At 59.9% G+C, this 22,672-nt stretch overlaps 1 protein-coding gene across 1 annotated transcript in view; it reads right to left on the bottom strand.

Moving 5' to 3' along the window:
- NIBAN2 (niban apoptosis regulator 2) overlaps positions 1-22,672 on the bottom strand; it is a 26,104-nt gene extending 3,432 nt beyond the window's left edge. The window contains exons 1-11 of the mRNA XM_071766527.1: positions 22,495-22,672; positions 8,226-8,356; positions 5,504-5,632; positions 5,299-5,404; positions 4,774-4,941; positions 3,746-3,861; positions 3,557-3,661; positions 1,945-2,107; positions 1,340-1,527; positions 993-1,148; positions 420-536 (exon numbers count right to left, since the gene is read on the bottom strand). Coding sequence (XP_071622628.1) covers positions 420-536; positions 993-1,148; positions 1,340-1,527; positions 1,945-2,107; positions 3,557-3,661; positions 3,746-3,861; positions 4,774-4,941; positions 5,299-5,404; positions 5,504-5,632; positions 8,226-8,356; positions 22,495-22,549 — 1,434 coding nt within the window. The 5' untranslated portion in view covers positions 22,550-22,672. The remainder of the gene's footprint in view (positions 1-419; positions 537-992; positions 1,149-1,339; positions 1,528-1,944; positions 2,108-3,556; positions 3,662-3,745; positions 3,862-4,773; positions 4,942-5,298; positions 5,405-5,503; positions 5,633-8,225; positions 8,357-22,494) is intronic.

The following is a 22,672-nucleotide window of genomic DNA, read 5'->3' as shown; positions in this document are numbered from 1 at the left end:
TGCCACATTCAGTCTCTTAAAAACCTCCAGGGATGGAGAATCCACCCCCTCCCTGGACAGCCCATTCCAAGGCCTGATCACCCTCTCTACAAAGAATTCCTTCCTAATATCCAACCTAAACCTCTCCTGGCAGAGCTTAAGCCCATGGCCTCTTGTCTGACTGATAGAGCCTGACCCCCCCCTGGCTCCAACCTCCTTTCAGGGAGTTGTAGAGAGTGATGAGGTCTCCCCTGAGCCTCCTCTTCTCCAGCCTGAACACCCCCAGCTCCCTCAGCCCTTCCTCACAGGACTTGTGCTGGATCCCTTCCCAGCCTCCTTGCTCTTCTGTATTTCCCCAGAAGTATTTTGCCAGAAGCCCTTTATGAAAGTGGGAAAGGTCCCTCCTGTCCTCTTCCCAGGGACCCTTTGCCCCCCCTCACCTTGAGGACCCTCTCGAGGATGCGCTGGATGGATTTGCACAAATCCTCCTTGCCCTGCAGCTTGCCCAGCTCCTGGTGCAGCAGCGTCTCAAAGGTGTACACAGCATCATCCATTTGCTGTCAGCAGAGGCAGAAGGGTCAGGGGGACCCAGGGGGGTGGGCAGGGGGACTTTTTTGGGCACTGCCACCCCAAGGTGAGCCTTCAAGGTCCCCGGCATCCCAGCGTGGCACCCATGGGCTTCACCCTGAGGAGCAAGGGTGCTGGGGGAGGAGGGGACCCACAAGTAGTTTGCACCTCTCCCTTTGACACCCTGCTCCAGGTTGGGCTGAATCAGACCCCAAAATTGGGGTGGAACACCCAAGCCTGGGTGCTGAGTACACATTGGAGGGGTGCCCTGAGCTGCTGCCCACCACGGGGTCCCTCTCAGCTGGGCCTCCAGCCCAAAGGTGATGGCCAAACCCAGCACACATGAAGGTGCCCAGACAGGACAGGGATGTCCGGGAAGGTCCCTCAGACTGTCCCACTCCCAGCTCTGCCAAGGAGGACATGGGGGGATCTCAGCCCTCTCCCACCTGTCTCATGTGGATCTGGGCCCTCTGCTTGAAGACAGATGTGCTGGAGACATCAAAGCGCTGCTGAAGCCCCTCCAGTTTCAGGTGATCCATCTTCTCATAGCACGACTGCATCTTCACGGGGTGGAAGGCCAGGTGGGACAGCTTCTCCATGTACTGGGGACAAAGCTGAGCTCAGGAGAACAGGACAGCACAGCCCCTCCAGGTACTTGGGGCTGGGACATGCCAACCCCACCGGTTTCATCCCATGGATACTCTCTGCCTGGGGTTCCCTGGGTGCTGCCCACACCGAGGGTGGCAGCAGGGCTGACCCTGACACCCCCAAAGCCAGCAGCACCAGGTCTCACCTCTGACAGCTTCTCCAGGCCACCTTCATTGATGACGTTCATGTTCATGTCTGTCACCTCCTTGAAGAACACCTCCCGCACCTCAGCAAAGCCCTGGCTCGTGGGGGTCATCAGGGCCTCCAGGATGGAGGGGATGTAGGGCTGGACATGGTTACGGACACAGATCTCTGCTTTTGGGAGGACAAAGGCTGGGCAGAGAAGGGGGGGGTAAGCATGGTGAGACTCCTCTTCTGCCTTCCCACCAGGTCTTAAACCCACCCGAGGGAAGGGGACCTGAGCCTCTCCCCAAGCTCCTCCAGGAGAGGTCTTACAGAACAAGCCAAAGGGTTGTACTGAACGCACTCCTGCCCCCTTGCCTTGGTGGAAAGGTCACTGCCCACCTTGACTCCCACCTTCTGGGCCAGTGCCAGTGAGGATGGGTCCATCCATGGACCCAGCACCCTGGCCAACCCCCCAGCTGCTGGCATCTCCCCAAGGATTCCAGGCCATGCTGGTGGGAGCCGTGCTGGCCCCCAGGAACAGCCACCCCTTGGTGACACAATGGTGACACCACGCCAGGAGCTGGTCCCAGACACAGCTGCACCCATGCATGTCCCCACGTGCACCTCGGATCTTGCTGGCCAAGTGCTCCTTGGAGGTGATGATCTGGTCCATGTCTGTGCGGATGGTGCTCTCCATCTGGGCCCTCTCCTCCTCACACTTGGCCATTGCTGCATCGTACTGGGCCTTGGTCTGCTCGTAGACCATCCTGTAGACAGCATCTGAGATCTGCCAAGAGAGAGGAGGGTGGTCAGCTGCTCCCCCCCAACCACTGCCTGCAGGACCCACCAAACCTTCACCCAGGTCCTGACCAGACCCCTCCTCACAGCCTGGCAGGAGACTTCCCCACCAGGCTCCCCCCAGCTGGGTGAGATGAAGTTCCAGTGGTGCAGAGGCTGCTTCCAAGTGGTGAGATCCAACAGCCCCAGCTGGGGATGCTGGTGGTCCAGGGGTGCTGGTGGTCTGGTCAGGAGACCACCTGGCCCCATTGGAAAGCTGTGCCCTGCCCCCCCCCAGCCATCCCGAGGTCTCCAGAGCAGGATGGAGCCAGTGGCTGAGGCTTCCCCTTCACTTTGCAGCCAAACACTGCGATTTTGGGGCTGGCAGGAGGCAGAGCCGTGTTCCCCCTCCCCTCCCTTGGGCTTCCCAGCTTGGCAGCTACAGAAAAAGCCATGTTTGTGGTTGTTTTGGGTTTTTATAGACATCTCCAGCAGCTGGGAGCCCGGTGGTAATTATCTCCTGGCTTTTCAGGTTTGAAGCAGCAGCTCTGCAGAGCTCTGGGTCTCTCACAGGACTCTGGCCTGGATTTAGCCAAAGCTGCTCTAAAAATGGTTGGCTAAAAATATCCAGGACGGGCTCTGCTCCAGGGCTGGGCTTCCTCCCGTTGGCGTCCCTCACCCCAGGGACCCAGCAGTGCAGGCAGGGGCACAGGGAGGAGCTTGGAAAAACCAGGGTGGAGAATAAGGATGGATTCTTCTGGGGGCCACAGGGAGAGGGGATGGGTACAGACAGCTGGGGAGGGGCTTTTTGCATGGGGGTGTAGTGAGAGCACAAGGGGATGGCTTCAAACTGGAAGAGGGGAGATTTAGATCAGAAATTAGGAAGAAATTGTTTGGGGTGAGGGTGCTGAACCCCAGGGTGCCCCCAGAAGCTGTGGCTGCCCCATCCCTGGCAGTGTTGAAGGTTGGATAGGGCTTGGAGCCCCCTGGGCTGGGGGAGGTGTCCCTGACCATGGCAGGGCAGAGATGAGATGACCTGTAAAGTCCTTCCAACCCAAACCATTCTATTATTCCACGATTCTATGATGCTGAGGGCTCTGATCATAGAATCCCAGAAAGTGAGGGGCTGGAAGGGACCTTGAGAGATCCTGGAGTCCAACCCCCAGCCAGAGTCACACAAAACACATCCAGGTGGGATTTGAATGTCTCCAGGGAAGGAGATTCCACAACCTCTCTGGGCAGCCTGGGCCAACGCTCCCTCACCCTCACAGGGAAAAAATTCTTCCTGATATCTTACACAGAACCTCCTCTGCTCCAGTTTATAACCATTGCCAGGAGAAAGTGATCCCTAGCTGATGGCCAGGAGAAAGGGTGGGCACTGAGCCTGGTGGGAGAGTGCCCTCCAAAGCAGGAGGGAGGGTGGGAGCTGATGTCCCCCCCAGCAGCCCCAGCCCCACACCTGGATCCAGGTCCTCTGTCGCTCCTGAGCTTTGCCCTTCAGCCGGGGGCCGATGTTGCTGCGCAGCTCGGGGAGCAGCTCCTCCATCACCAGGTTGCTCAGGACCTGTGAAGGGAGGAGGCTTTGGGGACCCTGCTCAGCCCGCACCTCCCAGCCCCTCAACCACCCCAGCCTGGTCCTGTTCCCCACCTGTGTTTCAGTGCCACACAGCATGTCCCAGGTGCCATACTGCTCCTTGGACTGGCGGTACATGCGGATGGCATCCGTGAAGGCTGGAGCCTCCACTTTGGAGTCCTCAGAGATCCCTGGGGAGAGGGGTTGGGAGGAATTGGGGCGTTGGGGAGGGAGAAGGAGGAAGCAAGGGGCAGCCCAGCTGCTTGCAGCACCCCAGACCAACTTTGCAGGGGTGACCCCCACACCCTCAGAGACAGGGATGGCACCAGCAGTGGGGGTCCCAGCCCAAGCTCTGGTCTATAACTGGGGGGGGAGGGGGGATGATGACGACAGAAATGGTTGGGGGGTGCTCCCATGCTGCCCACAGGATTGTCCCCTCCAGAGCTGGACCAGGGGCACAGAGGCACCCAGGGGTTCAGCATGATGGGAGGGGTGCTCATGGCTCCCCAGTGGTGTGTGGGAATCCAGAGCTCAGTGACCCCCAGTGTCCCAGCAGGATGGGGGGGCTCAGGGCCCCCCAGTGATGCTGAGGGACCCAGGTGCTCAACAAGCACATGAGGAAAAGGGGCTCAGCATGACAGGAGAGGCTCAGCAACCCTCCCTTGGTGCATGGGGCCCCAGGGTCTTGGTGACCCCTAAAGGTCCTGCAGGGGCTCAGTGACCCTCAGTGGTGCAGGAGGCCCCCCGAGCCCACCAGCACCCCAGGATGGAGTGGCTGAGGGGGGCCTGGAAGAATCAGGGGGCTGCAGGGAGAGGAGGAGGAAAGCAGCTGAGAGATGTTGGGGTGGGGTCAGTGAACCCCTGGAGCTGGCAGCAGGGTCCCCCCCAACCCCCTGCTCACAGGGATGTCTGAGATGTTCAGTGACACCCAACATCTCCCCATCACTTCCTCCTCTTCACCTCCAGCCCATCCCATTTGGCCCCCCAAAACCCAACCCAACCCCCCCAAGGGGGTCTCCAGCACCCTTTCTGCAGCAGAATGATGCTCTCCCCACCCCAGAGCTTCCCCCTGTGCCCCCCTCAGCCCCAGCCCAGCCCCTCACCGTTGTTGCAGTGCCGCACGCAGTCCTGGAACACTGCCCTCCACTTCTCCTGCTCCTTCCCTGTCATCACACAGAAGTAATAGTGCCGGGCATAGGGGTGCCAGAGGATGAGGGGGAAATCCGTGGGGCACTTCAGGATGGGGGACTGCCCCGACTTGGGTGTCACACCTGCAGAGGGGGAAGGATGCATTGGAAGAGGGCAGGAGATGGAATGGGGATGGTGGAAGGTGACAGCAGTTTGGGGCAGTTCTCATGGAGCCTTGGACACATTTTCCTTCCTTGCCTGGTGACCTGAGCAGAACACACCTCACACTGCACCCTATACCCCATGGGGGAACAGGGCTGTTCTCCTTCCCTACAGCCCTACACCACCCCTTCCAGAAGGTCCACGGGATTGCTACACCCTACACCCACTTTTTTCTTGCCCACAGGGACACCCACATCCCCAGATCACCCCTTGCCCAGCAGCCCCGGGGTGCAGGGAACCCCAAGCATCCCTCCTGACCCCACAGGCACCCCACTCACCAGGCAGGCTGTTGTTCACCAGCTCCAGGTACTGCTCCACGGAGGTGAGGACCTTGTAGCCAGCACTGTTGATCAGCACACGGGGTGCCAGGTCCCTCTCGTAGGCCTGAGGAGAAAAAAGATGGTCCTGGATGATGGGGACCACCACGGCACTGCAGAGATGGGGTGTCCCATAGGGTGCAGATGGGTGGGTGATGCCCCTCACCAGTTTGTTCTCGTAGAGGACCAAGCCATAGTTGTGTGGCACCACGCAGAAGCGGTTCCTCCACTTCTTGTTCTCCTCAATGTACTGGAAGAGGTTTCCTGAGTAGATGACGTGGTCCTCTAGAGGGACCTGTGGGGAGCAGACACGTGTTGGGTGCCCCAGGGGGAGCAGGAAAGGGGACGGGTGGGCAGGCTCCATCCCAGGGCTGTGCTTTGGCACAGGGAGGTCAGCAAGTCCATTCGAGGTGTTCTGGGTGGGGTTTCTTGTGCTAGGGCTCTGCTGAGGGTCTCCAAGTTCACCTCCTGTAGCTCTGCACATTTTGGAGCCTCCAAGGGTGCACCTGGGTGACAGCTTCAGGGGGGTCCCCAAGCACAGACCAAGAGACCCTCGGGGGGACTGCTCACCCAGCAGCAAGGTGGATGCTCATGGTGGTGGTGGCCACAACTCCATCCCTGGGAGATGCACCCAGCTCAGCTGAGGGACAGGAGCAACAGGTCGGAGCAGAGCCCTCCAGGAGCTCCATCCAACCTCAACCACTGCAATTTCCCTGGCTTGGGTCAGGCAGGAGCAGGCGTGGTGGTGGCCATCAGCCTGAAGGTCCCGGCAGGGTGTGGGGCAGAGGCAAGAACCAAGCCCTGCCCTAGCTTGGTCTCCAGATGGGACATGGGACCAAGAAGCCATCCCAAAGAGGCCTGATGCTGAAACCTTCTGGACTTGCTGGGGGAGCAGTGCCAGGACCAGGCTGAGACCATCCCAGACCCTTCCAGCTGAGCAGCCCCTGGCTCCCCAGCCCCCTCTGACACCATCCCCAGCACAGCCTGCCTGAGCCAGCCAAGAATTCAGACCAAGAATTTTTATGATCCCGGGAACATAAACAAGAGCTGAGAGCTGTGGTGAGGGTGTGAGCGTGGAGCAGCCACCTCTCCTGACATGGCCACCCACCACCCACCAGGGTGGCCACCAGGAGGGACCATCCAGGTCCCTGCCCTGCCCCAGCACCAGGACTTTTCTGCAGGACCTTCCCCTCTCCTCTCCCTGCTCTGTCCATCTCCTGGTTGGCAGGAACTCCACTGCCTTCCCCAGCCCCCTCCTGCCCCTCAGCCCCACACCCTGCTGTCTGGGGGGGTCTGAGAGCAGTTGGAGTCAGCAAACAAGCAGAGGACACCTCACTGCTCCCTGCTGCTTTGGAAGGGGGGAGGAGAGAGAAGGAAGCAAGTCCTGCAGGACTGGGAGATGGTGGGAGGGATGGGAGCCCCAAGGCCACCAGCACAGACGGGGACAGAAAGGTGGGGTCAGCTCCCGGAGATCAGCATCTCATCCGAGGAGAATCAGCCCTTATGAACCTGCTGACCCATGGCAGAGGGTGGGGGGTTTATTAAGGAAAGAAAATCCAAGCTGAGCTCCAACATGGGACAGGGGTACCCTCAGCTCATGCCCATCAGCTTCCCAGGGTCCCCAACACAGCCATCCCCTCTTTCCCCACCTTCTTGGCCCTGGGGAGGCACCCAGGAGGCACCACCCAACCCTGAAAAATATTTGGGACAGGCAGGTATGTGCCAAATTGCTGGGCTGGGCTGGGAGGAGGCTCGGAGCAAGGTCTGGGTCTGGATGGGTCAGCTCTAGGGCTTGGCTGGAGGGGCTGTCAGGATGGGCTGGGGACACCACGAGCAGACACCTTTATCCCTTATTGTCAGTCCTCTTGCTCCTTGCTGGCATTTCAGGCGTCCCACCCAGCTTCAGACCCCAGCCCAGCTGTCCCCAACCTGCCCAGCAGGGCCACCAGCCCCTGGGATGGCTGCAGGAGCTGCCCCCCCCCCTGCTGGGACTGCAACAATAAAAGGAAATAAATACATAAAATGTATTTTAAAAACCCAGCACCAGTGCCACATCCCAGCTGGACCTGTTGGAGGACACTACCCTGCTTCTTCCTGACATCCCCAGCTTCTGGGCCACAACCACTCCACCATTCTGAGGAGATGCTCTCCCAGCTCCTCACACGCATGTCCCAGCAGAGTTTGGAGCCTCAGCATCTCCTGGTGGCCCTGCCAGCCCCCTGGCAGAGGAAAGGACATGGCTCCAGAGGAATGTCCTAGTTATACCCTGGTGTTTCCCAAGCCTTGCACGGTGTCCCTGACCTCCCCACCTCACTGCCGTTCCTCAGACATTCCTGGGCTGCTTCCTGGAGACTTTTAATGGAGCAGCCAACCTTGAGCTGGAGGTACCCCCGGGGGGATGGAGGCATCTGTTCCAAAGCCCCCACCATGGTCAGGGACACCTCCCCCAGCCCAGGTTGCTCCAAGCTCCATCCAACCTTCAACACTGCCAGGCATGGGGCAGCCACAGCGTCCTTGGGCAACCTGGGGCTCAGCACCCTCACACCAAACAATTTCTTGTGAAACAAGAAATGTTTAAAATTTCTTGTGAAATGTGAACCTCACATGTCCAACCTCAGTCTCCCCTCTGCCGGGTTAAAGCCATTCCCCCTTATCCTCTCCCTCCATGTCCCAAGTCCCTCCCCAGGTTTCCTGGAGCCCCCTCAGGCACTGGAAGGTGCTCTAAGGTTTCCCTGGAGCCTTCTCCAGGCTGAACAATCCCCACTCTCTCAGCTCCAGCCCTTGGATCATCTCCGGATCCTCTCTGGACTCTCTCCAGCAGCTCCTCGTTCTCCCCAGGGATGGGTGCTGGATGTGGACGGAGGTCCCTGCCAGCTCTGGGCTCTTACCTTGCGGTGCAGGAGCTGTGCCTGGGGTCCCCCCGTGCCCTCGATCTCATAGCGGACGCTGTTGAAGAGCGCGACCCCGAGCTGGTCCCGGTAGCAGCGGCAGAACTCCCCCAGAACCTTCCCCGTCCTCTCTGTGGGGGAAGCAGAACCGGGTCAGGCTGGGACTGACCCCACCCCGCCCGACACCTTCCCACACCCACCCCTCCCCTCCCCTCGCCCCCTGGTGCGGGGCCACACCCCCAGCCCAGATTTGGGGTCAGGAGGATCTTTTTTTGGCTCTTTAGCGTTAATGCCGTGGATTCCTCTCCCCAGCAGGAAGTTCCTGGCGTGGAGCTGATTCCGGCCACGCTGACGCCTTCCCGTGCCTCACATGGCCCCCCCAGACCCCCCAGACTGGGGGGCAGCCCCCCCCTTCCCCTCCAGCCCCACACATCACTCATACCCACCCCACCCCAGCAGTGCCACCCCACAGAGGCTCAGTGGGGACACAGAGGCAGCAGGGAGAGGATGGATCAGCCCCCACCACAATCCCCATGTCACCCCCCAACCCCCCGAGCCAGGCAGGGACCCCCAGCAGGACCCCCAGAGCAGGGGGGAGCTCAGGGTCCTGCTGGGAGAGCCTGAGCCCACTGGTGGCCACAGCACCCTACACAGGAGGAGATCCCCTCTGTCCCAAAGCAGCACCCTGACCCACATGGAACCCTGACCCACACACCCCCTGACCTCACCCCTCCCCACCCCATCTCAACCCCACGTTGGGCTCCAACCCCACGAACCCCAACCCAAAGCACCCAACCAGAGATCACCCCCAGCACTTCCTCCAGCACAGGGATCCCTCCCCCTTGGAATTTCACTTTCAACTTTGCCCCGGAGCCTGTGAAAAGGAACAAAAAAACCAAACCAAAACAAAAAAACCAAACAAAAACCCAAAACAAAACAAAAATTGAGTCTCCTCCAACTATTTCCGACGGCTCAGCCCCTGCCAAAGGGAGGGGGATGGATGGGATGGATGGGATGGATGGGATGGATGGGATGGATGCTGTCTCCACATCCCCAGCACAGCATCCTGCACAGTGCTGGGGGGGAGAGGGGCTTGGGGGGTAGGGTGACCCCCATCAGCCCCCCCCCCCCGAGCCATGCTGGCAGCCAAGGTGACACAAAGGGACAGCTCGTGGCAGGGGGGCTGCAAAGCCCCCGGGGAGGAGCAGCTCGGATGGACAATGCCACCCGAAGAGGGGATAGACAATTCCCCCCCCCCCAGGAGCTGATGACACTGATCCCCCAACTGCAACAGCAGCAAATGTGCCCCCCGGTGCTGGGGCTGGAAATCCCTTAAATTGAAAATAATAATAATAATAATAATAATAATAATAATAATAATAATAATAATAATAATAATAATAATAATAATGCCATAATTATATACTATTATTATTATTACCATCATTGTCCCTATTTTTTCTTTTTGCACAGGAGGAGACCCCTGCTCTCCTCCAGCAGAGCAATTCCCACCCCCTCCCCACCCATTTTGCCAGTTTCTTCTGGAAATGACCACACCCCACCCCACCACACCCCACCCTTCTGTCACGACTCCCGACTGTCGCAATACCAGTCGGGGCTGAGAGCTGAGGTTTGAAAAGGACATTTGGAGGTTTTCTTTCCTTTCAGTTCATGGGGAAAAAAAAAAAAGAAAAAAAAAAAAAGAAAAAAAAGGAGCCACCCCCCCTTCCTCCCCCGAGCTCATTCTTTGCTGATTACAAGGGGAAAGCAAAAGTCTCTGACTTGTAGGCCCTGAAACAAAACCTTTGCAGTCAAATGACCAAGGTCACCACCTCTCCCCACCATGGGGTGCAGGGAGGGTGCTGGGGGGGCACAGATGCTCCCGACTGTCCCAGCAGCTGCCACGCTCAGTCCCGGTGGGACCCATGGGTGCTTGGGGGGTGGGGTGGGGTGTCAGGAGGAGGTGACACTGGTGACACTGGATTTGGGAAGACCTAATGGTGGATTTGTATCTAATGGTGCAGCTGGGATTTGCAGGAGAGCAGAGGATGGGAAGCACACAGTGATGATGGAAGTGAGGGCCATGAGGCCCCCTACAATAGCACCCACAGTCCCACATGGGGACTGGATAAGCCCCCCCACTGGTTCCTTCACCAGACTGGAAAAAACTGGTGGTGCTGGGAGCTACTGAGAGCAGCTGAGGCTGCCCAAGTCCCTCCAGGAGCCACTTGTCCAGCCAAGAGCTGGAGGGGTTGGGGACAGGTGACAATCCAGGGACCTGTGTCCCGTGCCTCCCCCCCAGCCCTACACGCTGGGGAAAGGGTGGGATGGCCACCAGAAGATGGGGATGGCCACCAGGCCGGTCCCTAAGAGCCAAGGTTGCCCCCAAGCACCCAGGGCTGGCAGAGCAGTGCAGGCACCATCCCATCCCTTGGGTCCCTGGTGAGGAAGGGTGGGGAGAAGCCACCAGCTCTGCGGTGGCAGGAGCTGAGTGCTGGCACCTCTGATCACAGTTTATCTGTCCCCATGACTAAGCTGCACATGGTGGCTGTGTGCTGAGATAAAGGGGCTCTGCTGTGGCCAGGGCTGGACGAGGGGGCCTGGGGACATCCCAGACACCAGGCAGAGCCCCGAGGCCAGGCTGGACACCAGGATGAGTGGGATGCTGGGAACAAGGAGCTATGGACACCAGCTCCACACCCCCAGCCACGCTCCCCAGGGACCTGCCCACACTCCCTGTCACCCACTCAGGACCTGGGCATGGAGGGCAAGCAGCTCTCGTGGGGACAGCCTGGCAGGGGACAGAACAGGCAGCACAGGTTTGCCCTTGTCCTGGGTGATGCCTGTGGCTTCTCTGGGTGAAACCAGCTCCTGCTCCTGCTCCAGCCCCAGCTCCTGCTCACCTCCCCAGCTGGCCGTGCCACCACAGCAGTCACCCAGCTCAAAGCAAAGCCAGCACGATGGGCAAAGGCTGGCTGGGGAGGCAGAAGCCTTGGTGGCAACAGGGTGGACCCCCAAAGGCAAGTGCAGGAGGTTCGAGCCCTGGTCCAGTTTCGGTCCTTTTGAACCAGGGAGGAGGACTCCAAAAGCCATGGCAGGACACCCAAGCTGGCCACATCCTGCCCTTGGAGGCATCCCAGCACCACTACACAGACCAAGGCATCTCCAGCTCTTCTCACCCCCCATATAAGCAGGGTCAGTCCCCGCTCCAACACCTCTTAGGAGAAAGCCAAGCAGAATAAAGGAGCCATGAGCTCCAGGTCTTGCCCAAAGACCTCCTCACCTGGAGATCACCTTGTCCACATCCTCCCCTTCATCTGCATCCCCTCCCCCCCAGGCATTCCCTGGTTTGCCATGAGCCCACAGGAGCATGTGGCCACAGCTCTTTTCCCTCATTACCCTCAAAATCATGTGAAAATGAGAGGGAGGCTTTAAATAGCCCTGGCTGTGGGTGGTGGAGTCAGCAGATCCAGCAGTGGGGAGGTCAGACCCTGCCCAGGTTTTGCTGCAGTTTTTTTGGCCCTCACCCAGCAGCAGTGCCCTTCTTGCTCCCCAAGGGGGGAACAGCTTTGTGGAACCATTTGGGCTGGAAAGGAACCTTTCAGCTCATCCAGTTCTGCTGGAGGAGGAGGGTGGAGAAGACACAGCCGTGACCTCTGGAGGTACCTGCAGGATCAGGGCACAGCCTGGGGGGGACAGAGCCTGATGGGGACAAGGAGATGGCTCAGTCCAGGTGGTTCCCTGGGGCTGAGCTGCATCCTCTGCCTGGTGGATCCCTGGATCCCAGCTGCCTCTTTTACCAGGGATGCTCAATAATGCACACACATACATGTGCACACACACACACAGGCTTGCACACACACAGACATGCACAAACATATACCCACACGCATCCACATGCCCTAACACACGTGCACACACCCCGTGCACACTCCTGCCCACAGCCCATCTTGCAACCCTCAAGCCACATGTCCCTCTCTCCTGTCACCCCCTCCAGAGAACCTGCTATCCCTCCCAGGTTACTTTTTTTTTTGGGGGGGGGGGAGGAGGGGAGGGGGGAGAAGGGTGGGTGAGGGGGCCTGACCTTCCCTATTAGCAAACCCCCACCACCACCCCCCGAGGTTTGTGCAGTGGAGCTGAGTGGGAGCTGGAGCAGCAGCTGGGTGTGGGATGCCACAGGGATGCCTCACCAGAGGCAGGGAATGTCCCCCTGGGCTGGGAAAAAAAAAAAAAATAAAAAAAAAGGACAAAAAAGTTCATTGAAGCAGAACCCTCGGGCCGGCTGAGCCCCAGCCCCCGCACTGGTGATGAAACCTCTCCTGGCTCATTTCCCCTGGTCCCCAGCCCTCCCCGGGACAGCCTGACTCAGAGGGGACACAGGAAAGCCCCAGATTCCCCACTTCTCCCCCCCCATCCACCACCCAGGCATCCCGTGTGTCCCCTGTCTGTCCCTGTCTGTCCCCTCGCTGTGGCAAGGGCGTGGTGGCACCAGGAGGTGTTTGCAGGGCACTGGAGGACACCAAGTCCCTTTGCAGGCTGTCCCTACCCTGGGGAGGGTCCCTCTGTGCATGGTGGCAGGAGGACACCCCTGGAGGACACCCTGCTGGCAGGGGACCCATGAGGAGCCTGTGGTGGCCCGGCCAGACTGCCCCAAGCTGCTGGGGAAGGAGTTAATTACTCATTAAACCAGTAAATAATTAGCTACCGGGGGAGGGTTGGGGGTTGGGGACGTGTTCAGGTGGGTGGTGCAGGTTCCCAACAGCCCGAATGGGTGGCAGTGACAGGGACATCCAGGGTGCCACCAGCCCAGCCACCCCACCCCTCAGGGAGGCACAAAGGCACAGGAGCTGACATCTCCTGGGGCAAGGTGGTGGGGACACTGCTCACTAGGACGGCCCTGTGGTGTCCCCAGTGTCCCATGGTTCCTGTGTCTGGTGGATGAGGGGCAACAGAGCCAAGTGGGATGGGAAGCAGGAGGATGAGGATGGGCATGGTGGGACAGAGCAGGACAAGCAGAGCAACAGGGCACATGAGGCCCAGAAAGCCACCCAAGTGCTGAATTTCCTACACAGACCCTGCCTCTTCCACAGCCCCTTCAGAGGGGGAGGAGGTGGCTCTTCCAGCAAGGGAAACTGAGGCCAAAGCCACAAAAGGGTGTCAGGGCCATCCCTCACAGCGGGGCTGGGGGGTTGCCTGCTGCCCCTCGGCCACCCTTGTGTGCCCCAAAGCCTGGGGGTAACCACAGTGTGTCCTGGTATCCTCCCCAAAAGGTGCACACTGGGGACGGGATGCACAGCACAGCAGGGACAGGGTGCAGGGCATGGGGGGGTGGGGGGGCAGGCACCCAGGGATGGGGTGCACAGGCTGCTGTGGGTGCTTTGGGGTGCCCAGCACACCAGGAGTGGGGTGCTGAGGCAGCAGCACCCTGTGACCCCTGAGCTCCACCAGCTGTCCATGGACACAGGTTGTCCCCCTCCATGTCCCCCCACTGCCATGCCACCAGCTGCCCCCCTGCACACCAGGCTCATCTCTAGGATGTTTTGGGACAGGCAAGGTGACAGGGCACAGGATGGCAGTGACAGCCAGCAGGAGGGACAGTGCAGGAGGTGCCACCATCAGCAGAGCACCAAGAAGAGCCAGGAGCTGCTCCACGTCCTTGCAGAGAGCCAGGTGAGCACCCAGGGGTGAGAACCCAAAGGGTTAAGCCCCAGCTGGCTGATGAGGGTTTGAGGAATTGGAATCTGATTTCATTTCCACCCAGAAACACAAAGTCCTTCCCAGGGGCCTGACTCAGCCCGGCTGAGCACCCCTGCAGCACCCTGGCACGGGGGGGTCCAGCACTGGGGATGCTGGGGTTGGGGGGGAGGGAGTTGGTCACCACTTTCCCATCAGGTTTGCAGGGTGGGTTTGTTCCTGACCCAGCAGGATTCCTAAATCCCCCTCCCCTACAACCCAGGAGAGACAAACAGGGAAAAACAAACTGGGGGGGGAGGAGGAAGGAGGGAGCAAAGGGACAGTTTCTCCCCCAACCTCCCAGCACCCAAACCCACCCCAACCCAACCCCGGGATGTTTCTGCTGTTGGGATTTAGACGGAGCTTAACCGGGACAAAGGCTGCTCCCCCCAGCCCCCCCTCCCGTTCTTTGTGCCCCCGGGGCACAGGGGCAGGACAGGGATTGCTGCCTGGCTCCAAAACTACTCCAAAAATCCACCGGGAATATTTTCTGCTACAAATCAGCACAGAGGCACGGGCTGAGCTGCAAGGGGACGGTCACATGCTGCCCCCCACCCCACTGGGGCAGCGCTGCGTGGTTTGAGTTGGAAAGGACCTTGGAGATCACCCATTTCCAACCCCCCCTGTCTGAGCAGGGACATCTCCCACCCTCCCAGGCTGCCCTCTGACTCAGGGCTTTGGGGAAGAGTGGGTGGGCAGGATGGGGGCTGAGCAGCAGGAAGGGATGATGCAGCCGAGCTCCGGAGAAACAGAAACCAGCTGGGCCCAGGAGCGAACCGGTTGGTCCTCCCGCCCTGCCCGCGCACGGCTCTGCCCCCGGATGACTCAGAATTGCCCGTGGTGCCAGCTCGGGATTGGGGCACCCCTTGGGGACAGGGCCCGGCGAGGTGGCACCCTTCACCAGCACCCTGCGGCATCCCTCATGCCCTGATGGGGCCCTGGGGATGTCCCCGGGGATGATGCTCAGGGGGGCTGTGTCCCCCCACCCCACCCCCCAGCAGCACCCAACTCCCCACCCAGCCGAGGTGGTTGCACATCACCCCAGTGATCCTCAGAGCAAACCGACCTGCAGGAGGAACTGAGGCAGAGCACAAAATTCAAGGGGCCAGAAAAGAAGGAGCACATTCTGTAGCAGCTCCTCAGTCTACAAAGAGCCAAAAAAACCTCCAAAACACCCAAAACACCCTAAACAACAACAACAAAACAAGCAAACAAAAACCAAACAAACAAAACCAAAAAACAAACACAGCAAAAAATAAAAAAGTCCAACAGGGCTCTCAACCCCCTCACCAACGGCTCCTATTCCCCAGTCCCAACCATGAGCCAAACTCAGCCCTTCATCAGCCTCGATCCTTCGGCTTTGGGCCACATCCAGCCCAGAGGCTGAGGGGCTGGGGTCTGGCTCGGTGCTCTCCCGCAGCCTGGATGCCGACCCCCCCGCTGCTCCGGGGAACAAAGCTGCTGCTGCTGCCTGCGAGGAATGTGCATGTGAGAGCAGCAAACAGCGTGCGGGGCCTTTGAAGGTCTCTGGAGGAGCTGGGCACGGTTGGATCGAGCCCAGCACAAGGTATCAGCCCTGAACCTCCCTGCCCAAACAGCCTCCGAGGGATGGGGGCAGGAGAGCCTCTGCTGCCCACCCAGCCCTGCAGGGTCCAGGCGAGACCCTCCTGCCCTATCCCTTCCCCTTTCAGCAGCCCTGTCCTCAGGGGTGATGCTCCAGTCACAGGGTGCAGTATCCCAAACCCACCCTATCCCAAAGTGCCATCTGCTCAGGGACACAGGAACCAGGAGGGGTGGTATCACCTGCAGGACAATCAAGGGATGTCCCATGAGCAGGGAGGTGGCTGTGGGGAGATGAAGAATCCACACTGAGCAGCTTGGCTCCACCTTGCTACCACCTCCCAACCCCACCCTGGACCAGGACCCACTGCCCTCATCCTGGCTGCAGTCACACAACACGTCCCTTGTCCCTCAGGGTGCCACCAGTGCCTGGTTAGGATGGGGAAGAGCTGCCCAACCCTTTGGTGCTCACCCGAGGACAGGCACTGACCCACAGCAGGGTGGGACCCAGTATCACCTCTCCCCAGATAAGGTCTCACTGATCCCTCAGCACCGGCCCAGCAGCATTGCAGCTGCCCTGGCATGGTGCCACCCTCACCACAGCTCAGCCAGCACTGGCGACACTGATGGGTGATGCACCAGCACCCGTGGGGCACCTGGAAGACCAGGAGGGTCCCCCAGGCCAAGAGGACAGATCAAACTTGGGCATCTCCAGGTTTCTCGTGCACTGGGGACAGCAGGGTTGGGTGGTCCTTGCTCCAAGATGCCCCAGTAAATGCTTCTGCATTTGACAGAGGACAAGAAGCCATCCCCCTCATGTGCCCCTGTGCCCAGTCCCAGGGAGAGGAGCTGACCCTGGCAGCTCTCCTCCACTGAGCTGGTTGGTGCCAGCAGGAAACCCAATCCAGCACCAGGGAGGGGACAAAACAAAGACTTTTATGTCTGACAAAAAAAAACCCAACAAACCAACCCACAAAAAACAACCAAAACCCAAGAGGTATTTGAACAAAACATCCCTGAGCCTGTTCCAGGTTCTGGGCAGCCCCTGTTGCTGGGGGGGTCCCTGTGCCTGGCTCCCCTGTGAGGCCTCCACCTGCCCCATGGTGCCCATCCCACACCATGACCCCCAACCCTGCTCCTCCCTCCCTACAGGGGACAGTGGCCAGGCCAAGGGTGGCCATGGGCTCAATGTCTCTCCCAGCCAAGAATGCTCCAGGAGCACCATGGCCCCTGCTGAACCATGGACACCCCATCCTGGTGGGCACCTGCCCCATGGGGGCACAGAGCAGCATCAGGGTCTTCCTCACTGTGGGAGGGTTGGCAGCAGCTGGCAGAGCAAAGCAGCTCCTAGGCAGAGGCAGGGATGCTCCCAGGTGTCCCCAGGGCAGGGATGTTCCCCAGGTGGAGGCAAGGTCTCAGATGATGCCCTGCATGTGCCCCGGGTCCTCTGCCAGCTCCAGGGCATCCATCCCTGCTGCATGGGGACATCCCATCCTGGGGACATCCCATCCTGGGGACACCCATAGCAGAGGGGTCTGTGACCCTTGGAGCAGCAATGGGGAGGGCACGGAGAAGATCCCAGTGCTCCACCAGCCAGAGTCAGGAGCTGCACTGAACGCTGATGCTCTTTCCCTTTGAAAAGGGGGAAAAGGTGGAGTTTCACTCCTTCCTCCCCCTCCGCTCCAGGCAGGCTGGGAGGAAGTCTGCATGTGAGGAGCTGCTCTGCTCTGCTCTGCCCCTTCCTCCACTCCCGGTCCCCTGGGGACATCCAGGCAAGGGACAAGGCCCTGGGGCTGGGGAGGGGGCACAGCTGCTGCTCAGGGACCCCACAGCAACGCACTGGGGGCTGCAGTGATCCCTTCTGCAACGTGGATGGTGGGACCAGAGCTGGGTCCTGCAGGGACAAAGTGGGTGCTGGAGAGCTGGTGTTCACCTGCCTTCAGACCTGGCCTCCTCCATCTCCTGTGGATGGCTATCCCTGGATCCCTCCTGCCCTTCTGCATGCTGAAAAGCTCCAAGGGTCTCCAGGGTCCCTCTCCATCTCCCCACTTGTCAGGAGCAAGGGCAGGAGAGCTGCTGGCTCGGTGGTGAGCTGCAGCCTGGTCACAGGGTGATGGGATGGGATGGGATGGGTGGGTCTGACATTGGTCCATCCTTCCCCATGGGCCAGCAACAGATCCATAAGGCCAGCTGCAGGGTCAGCCCATAGGGACCCCCCTACCCATTGCATCCCCCTGGGCCAGGTTCTAACCCTGAGCTCTTCTGGGGGCTGTTTTGGTGACTCTCCCCGTGCCCAGGGAGCACCTTGGCTGTTCCCAGCATGGGGTTGGACCAGCAGCACCCTGGCTGTGGCAGAGCCATGGGTGGGAGCCAGCAGCTTGTTGTAACCTGCCCTGGGGCTGAGGCAGAGGGATGGGAGCCCCGGGTCCCCAGGAGGGTGGGACAGAGCTGACAAGGGGTGTGCCAAGAGGCACCCAGCCTCCCTGGGCTCCCAGCCAAACGTTGCAGAGATTTGGGGGTAGGAGGGAGGAAAAGGCTTGAGAAATCCCAGCTCTTGGCTGTGCTGCCCTTGCTGGATGCCTGCAGTGGGTCTGGAGGTGTTTGATCCTGCAGCTGAGGGTGCAGGGGGGCTGTCTTGGTTTGTGGGGTTCTTTTCTCTCCCTGGGCTGACCCGAGGGTCCAAGAAGAGCTCTCAGCTGCGATGCTGCCTCTGTTCCCCCAAGGTAGAGCAGGGATACCCTCCCTGCCTGCCCCAGTTGGCTCAAGGCAAAGCCTTCAGATGAGCCCTTGCTGGGGGAGGCAGGGAAAGCCCCCACCCCACCTGGGAGGGAAGGCTCCCACCTCCTGCCACCTCCAGGGGGGAAGGCACAAGAGGCTTCCTGGGCTGTCCGTGTCCCCTGCCCCGACACGCTGGCTCCCAGCGAGCCCCATGTCCCGACACGACGGCTGCAGGTAAGCCCCAGCTTGCCAGGATCAGCCCTTCCCTGCTGGCAGGGAGCCCGGGCATGCCAGGGGAGGGCTTTATTACACCACGAGAAGAAGACACACACACACACCCAAACACACACACACTTGGTTAGAAACCCCATCTCCAGCACGGAACCCTCAGAGCCTCCCTGCATCGCTCCTCCCCTGGGGATGGGTGAGAGTTTCAGCCTCAAGGACCAAGCCCAGAGCACCCACCACCTCCCGTGCTGGCTGGGGCTGAGCTGTGGCCACAGCTAGGAAATGACTGTCACGCTGGAGGAAGCCACAGCAAACCTCTTCCTACTGCCAGCAGCCTCCCAACCCCCCAGACCCCATGGCACATCGCTGCCAGGAACCTTTTGGGGTCTGCCAGGCACCTCCAGACCCAACTCCCTGGCAGAAGGATGCTCCTTGGTGGCACCAGGGATGTGCAGCCACGAGTGCCTGACGAGGGGTGTTGGAGCAGAAGGGCTGGGGGCTGGCACTGGTGGCACCTCTGCCACCACAGTGTGGGCTGGTGGTGTAGGACATCCCATCCCAAATTAACAGATGGTTTATTCAGCAATCAACAGGCTGGCAGCTCCCTGGAAATGCCAGGAGAAGGTGTGAGCTCCACCCAGGGACCCTCCCTGGTGCTGCCACCCACCTCCCCATCCCTCTGGCCATGGAGGCACCAGGCAGGTCTTGCTGTATCCCAGGGCTCTCCCACCCACAGGGTGCCCGGGACCACCTACTCCATGGGGCAGAGCCACCCCTCAGCTCCCTGGGGAAAGGGTCCATGGGGCTGGGATGCAGTAGGGAAGGAGTTATTCTAGCACAAGGGAAGAGCTCCATCCAGCCCCTTGCTGAGGGCACCGACTGCCCCAGACCCAGGGTGCCCAGTGACACCTGGGATGTCCCTCGAGCCCTGGAAGGACCCTGTGCTGGTCACCTTCATGTTTCCAGGTGATGGTGCCCATGCTGGGCATCCTTGCCACGGAGGGGGAGGCAGTCCCTGCTCCAGCACATGGAACAGCTCTGGAGTAACTCCAAAGTCACATTTGGGAGGAAGAGGAGGAGGAAGGCAGCTGAAAGATGTTGACAAACAAGCTGGGTGACTTGAGCCAGGATCATGTTTGAAGCAGGGTGGCAGAAGGAAGTGTTTCCCTGCTGCCCCCGTCACCACACCTCTTCAGGACCATGTGTGGTCATAGAGACCCCAAGAAGAGTGATGGATTCCCCCACTTAGGAAAGTTTAAAGTCTCAGGATTACAGAGTGCTTGGACATCTGGTATAAACAATAATATTAGAAGGATTGGACCAGATGATCCTTGAAGTCCCTTCCAACACAAACATTCTATGATTCTAAGATCCCTGAAGACCACCCTGGTGTAGATCACATCCCCTGGGCTGTCCTGTCAGACCCAGAGCAGGGGGACATCCCCAGTGCTGTCAGGGATGCTGCCTGTACACCTGCTCAGGAGGAAAAACCCTGGTCCTGAGACACCAACATGACCTCTGGGAGATGTTGGCATCAGCCACATGTGCACAGGCTGGGAAAGGGCACGGGACCATGACAGGGGTCCTGAAGCAGAGAGGACCATGCCGTGCATGGCATGGGAAGGCTTTTTGCCACTTCCCTCCTGCCTTTGGCCCACCTCTTGTGCTCAGAGCTGTGTTACAAGCAGGGGGGAAGGATCTGGCCCAGGCTCTCACCATCAGTATGCCCAGCCTGCCCAGCAGCCACCAGGACCATGGCCAAGCCCAGGCAGCTCCCATCCCTGCTTCCATCTGAGGCCACATCAGCCTGGGCAGCTCCTCCAAACTCCCCACAGTTGGGAGGACAAGGGGGTAGAGTTGTCTGAGGGTTCTGGAGGGGCTCGGATCCCTCCCCAGCATCAGCAGGAGCAGCAGCAGTGGGGAACAGGCTGAGCTGAGCAGGAAAACCCGGAGTTTTCCCCGCCCGCAGTGCTTTGCATGCCTGACAGCAAGTTGTGCCTTGCCTGCTGGGTTACAGCTGCCCCTCCCAGCTCTGGGAGCTCTTCTCCCAGCCAGGAGCCGGCTGGAAATGTTCTTAGTGAACGCAGTAAGCTCCAGTCCCTGCCAGGGAGGTGTCCCTGTTTAGGTGTGGGTCCTCCCTACTCACCCCAGAGCTTCAGCACAGCACAGGACACCTACCAACCCAATCTCCAGAATCCAGTTTCACAAGATTCTGATTTTCCCCATGAAAACTTGTTTGCAGCCCACCCCCCCCTCCTGATCCTGGGTTGAAACCCCTTGGACTGACAGCTCAGTGCCTGCCAGGGTGCAACAATCCCTCCTGGCCTTGCTAACACCTGATTTCTGGCCCAGCAGAGACAGAATTCCCGCAGAGGAAATCCAGCTGGGTTTTTCCTTGTTATTCCTTGGGATTAAGATCACAAGCCCTGGACGGGGAACAATCTCTGCACGGAGAAGCAGCAAGTTAAAAGTTGGTGCTTTGGACCCACAGGTGCCTGCAGCCAGGACCCGGTGGTGTGGCCTGGTGGATCAGCAGCTCTGTCCCACGAAAACCCCACGGCACATTACAAACTCTCCTTCAAAGCTCTCAAAAACCTGCTGGCGTCCTGTTCGGCTGCATACCACGTAAGCATTCCTGCCAGCCCGGGCCTGGCAGCCATCAGATGGGCTCCACTGCTCCCCACCAGGCACCCACCCATGCCCCGGCACCGCCGCAGCTCTGCCACGGCTGCTCCATCCACAGCAGCTTTCCCACCCCACCCCCCCAAAAACAAACAAACAAACAAACAAAAAAAAAGCCCTTGTGGAGAGGGGAAAAAAGGGACTTCATGGTTTTATGGCGGCGATGAGGGAAAGATATGGCAGAGCCACCTCCAAATCGCCGGCACTCCCTGAGCCCTTGAGCTCGCCGCAAAGCGCACAAGGTCCAGCCCGAAGCCGGCCCAGTAGGTGCGGCTGTGCGGGGGGGTTGTTTCACCCGCCCGGGAGGAGGGTTTGCCAGCCTGGGGAGCTGAAACCCAAGCCGGAGCACGAAAGGGCTGGGAGGTCAAGCCCTGCCTGCTCGGGAGCCCCCAGGGAATGAACGCGAACGATGTAAGGCGGCTCCGGGGGAAGGATGGGGAAGAGGGGGGCACAGCACCCCGACGGAGGGGTGACCCCACTTATGGGGGTCAAGCATGTCACCCGCAGGCACCAATTAGCGGCCATGCCCTCGCTCTCCTTCGCACAAACCCGGGTCTGTGAAGCCCTAACCCCGCGTCTGGCCATTCCCAGACAACACCCACCAGACACCCTGTGCCGGGCAGACATCCCCGGACAGCCTGGATCTCAATAACCACATTGTCACTCTTCCCTGTCTCTCGGTGACAGGGGGACAGCAACCCGGGGCAATCCTGGGGAAACCCGGGGGCTATCCCAAGGGTCCCCCAGGTGTTCAACCAATCCTTCCCTCCCACCCCAGAGATCTTGGGGTTTTTTTTGTGTTTTTTTCTCTTTGAGAAATAGTTCTCCCCCGAACTATTAAGGGGGAGAAAGTCGATCTATGGGCGCGGCTCCGGTAACCCCCGTGTTGCCAGGACCGGCTTGCCAGCATCCCCCCGGAGCCCGGCTCCCCTCCTTCCCTCCCCACAGCCCGGGGAAGCTCAGCGAACCAACTGCGCTCCCCGCAGCCAACACAAACACCCCCGGCACAACCCAGCCTTTCATTTGGGAGGCAGACAGGCACCTCGGGTGTTCCCCCCCCCCCCTTCACACACACACATACACACCCCCGCCCTGTGCTCAGCCAGGGGAGATAGGCAAAAAAAAAAAAAAAAAAACAAACAAAAAAAAAACCCCACAGCGAAACTGCAACGTAGGGGAAAAATAATAAAAAAGAAGTTTGAAGTCCGGGAGATGAAAGGAAGAGCAGGCGCGGAGGGCATCACGGGGTGTGTGCGGGGGGTGTGCGTACCCCAACCCGGACTGAAGAGAGGGATGGGGAGAGGCCGGTTGGGATAAAGGGGAGTGGGAATCGTGTCCCGGAGCTCACCCGCGATGTGCTGGCGGCGACCCTCGTCCAGGTGCGTGGAGACCACATCTCCCATGGCGAGCGGAGCCGGGCCCGGAGCGGCAGGAGGAGGAGGAGGGAGGAGGAGGAGGAGGCGGAGGAGGAGGAGGAAGGCAGCGCCCGGGGCGGTCCGGCAGCCCCGGCCCCTCCGACCTCCCCC

Source organism: Heliangelus exortis, chromosome 22, assembly GCF_036169615.1.
Source record: "Heliangelus exortis chromosome 22, bHelExo1.hap1, whole genome shotgun sequence".
Classification (NCBI taxonomy): domain Eukaryota; kingdom Metazoa; phylum Chordata; class Aves; order Apodiformes; family Trochilidae; genus Heliangelus; species Heliangelus exortis.
This window is presented reverse-complemented; position numbering and strand designations above follow the sequence as displayed.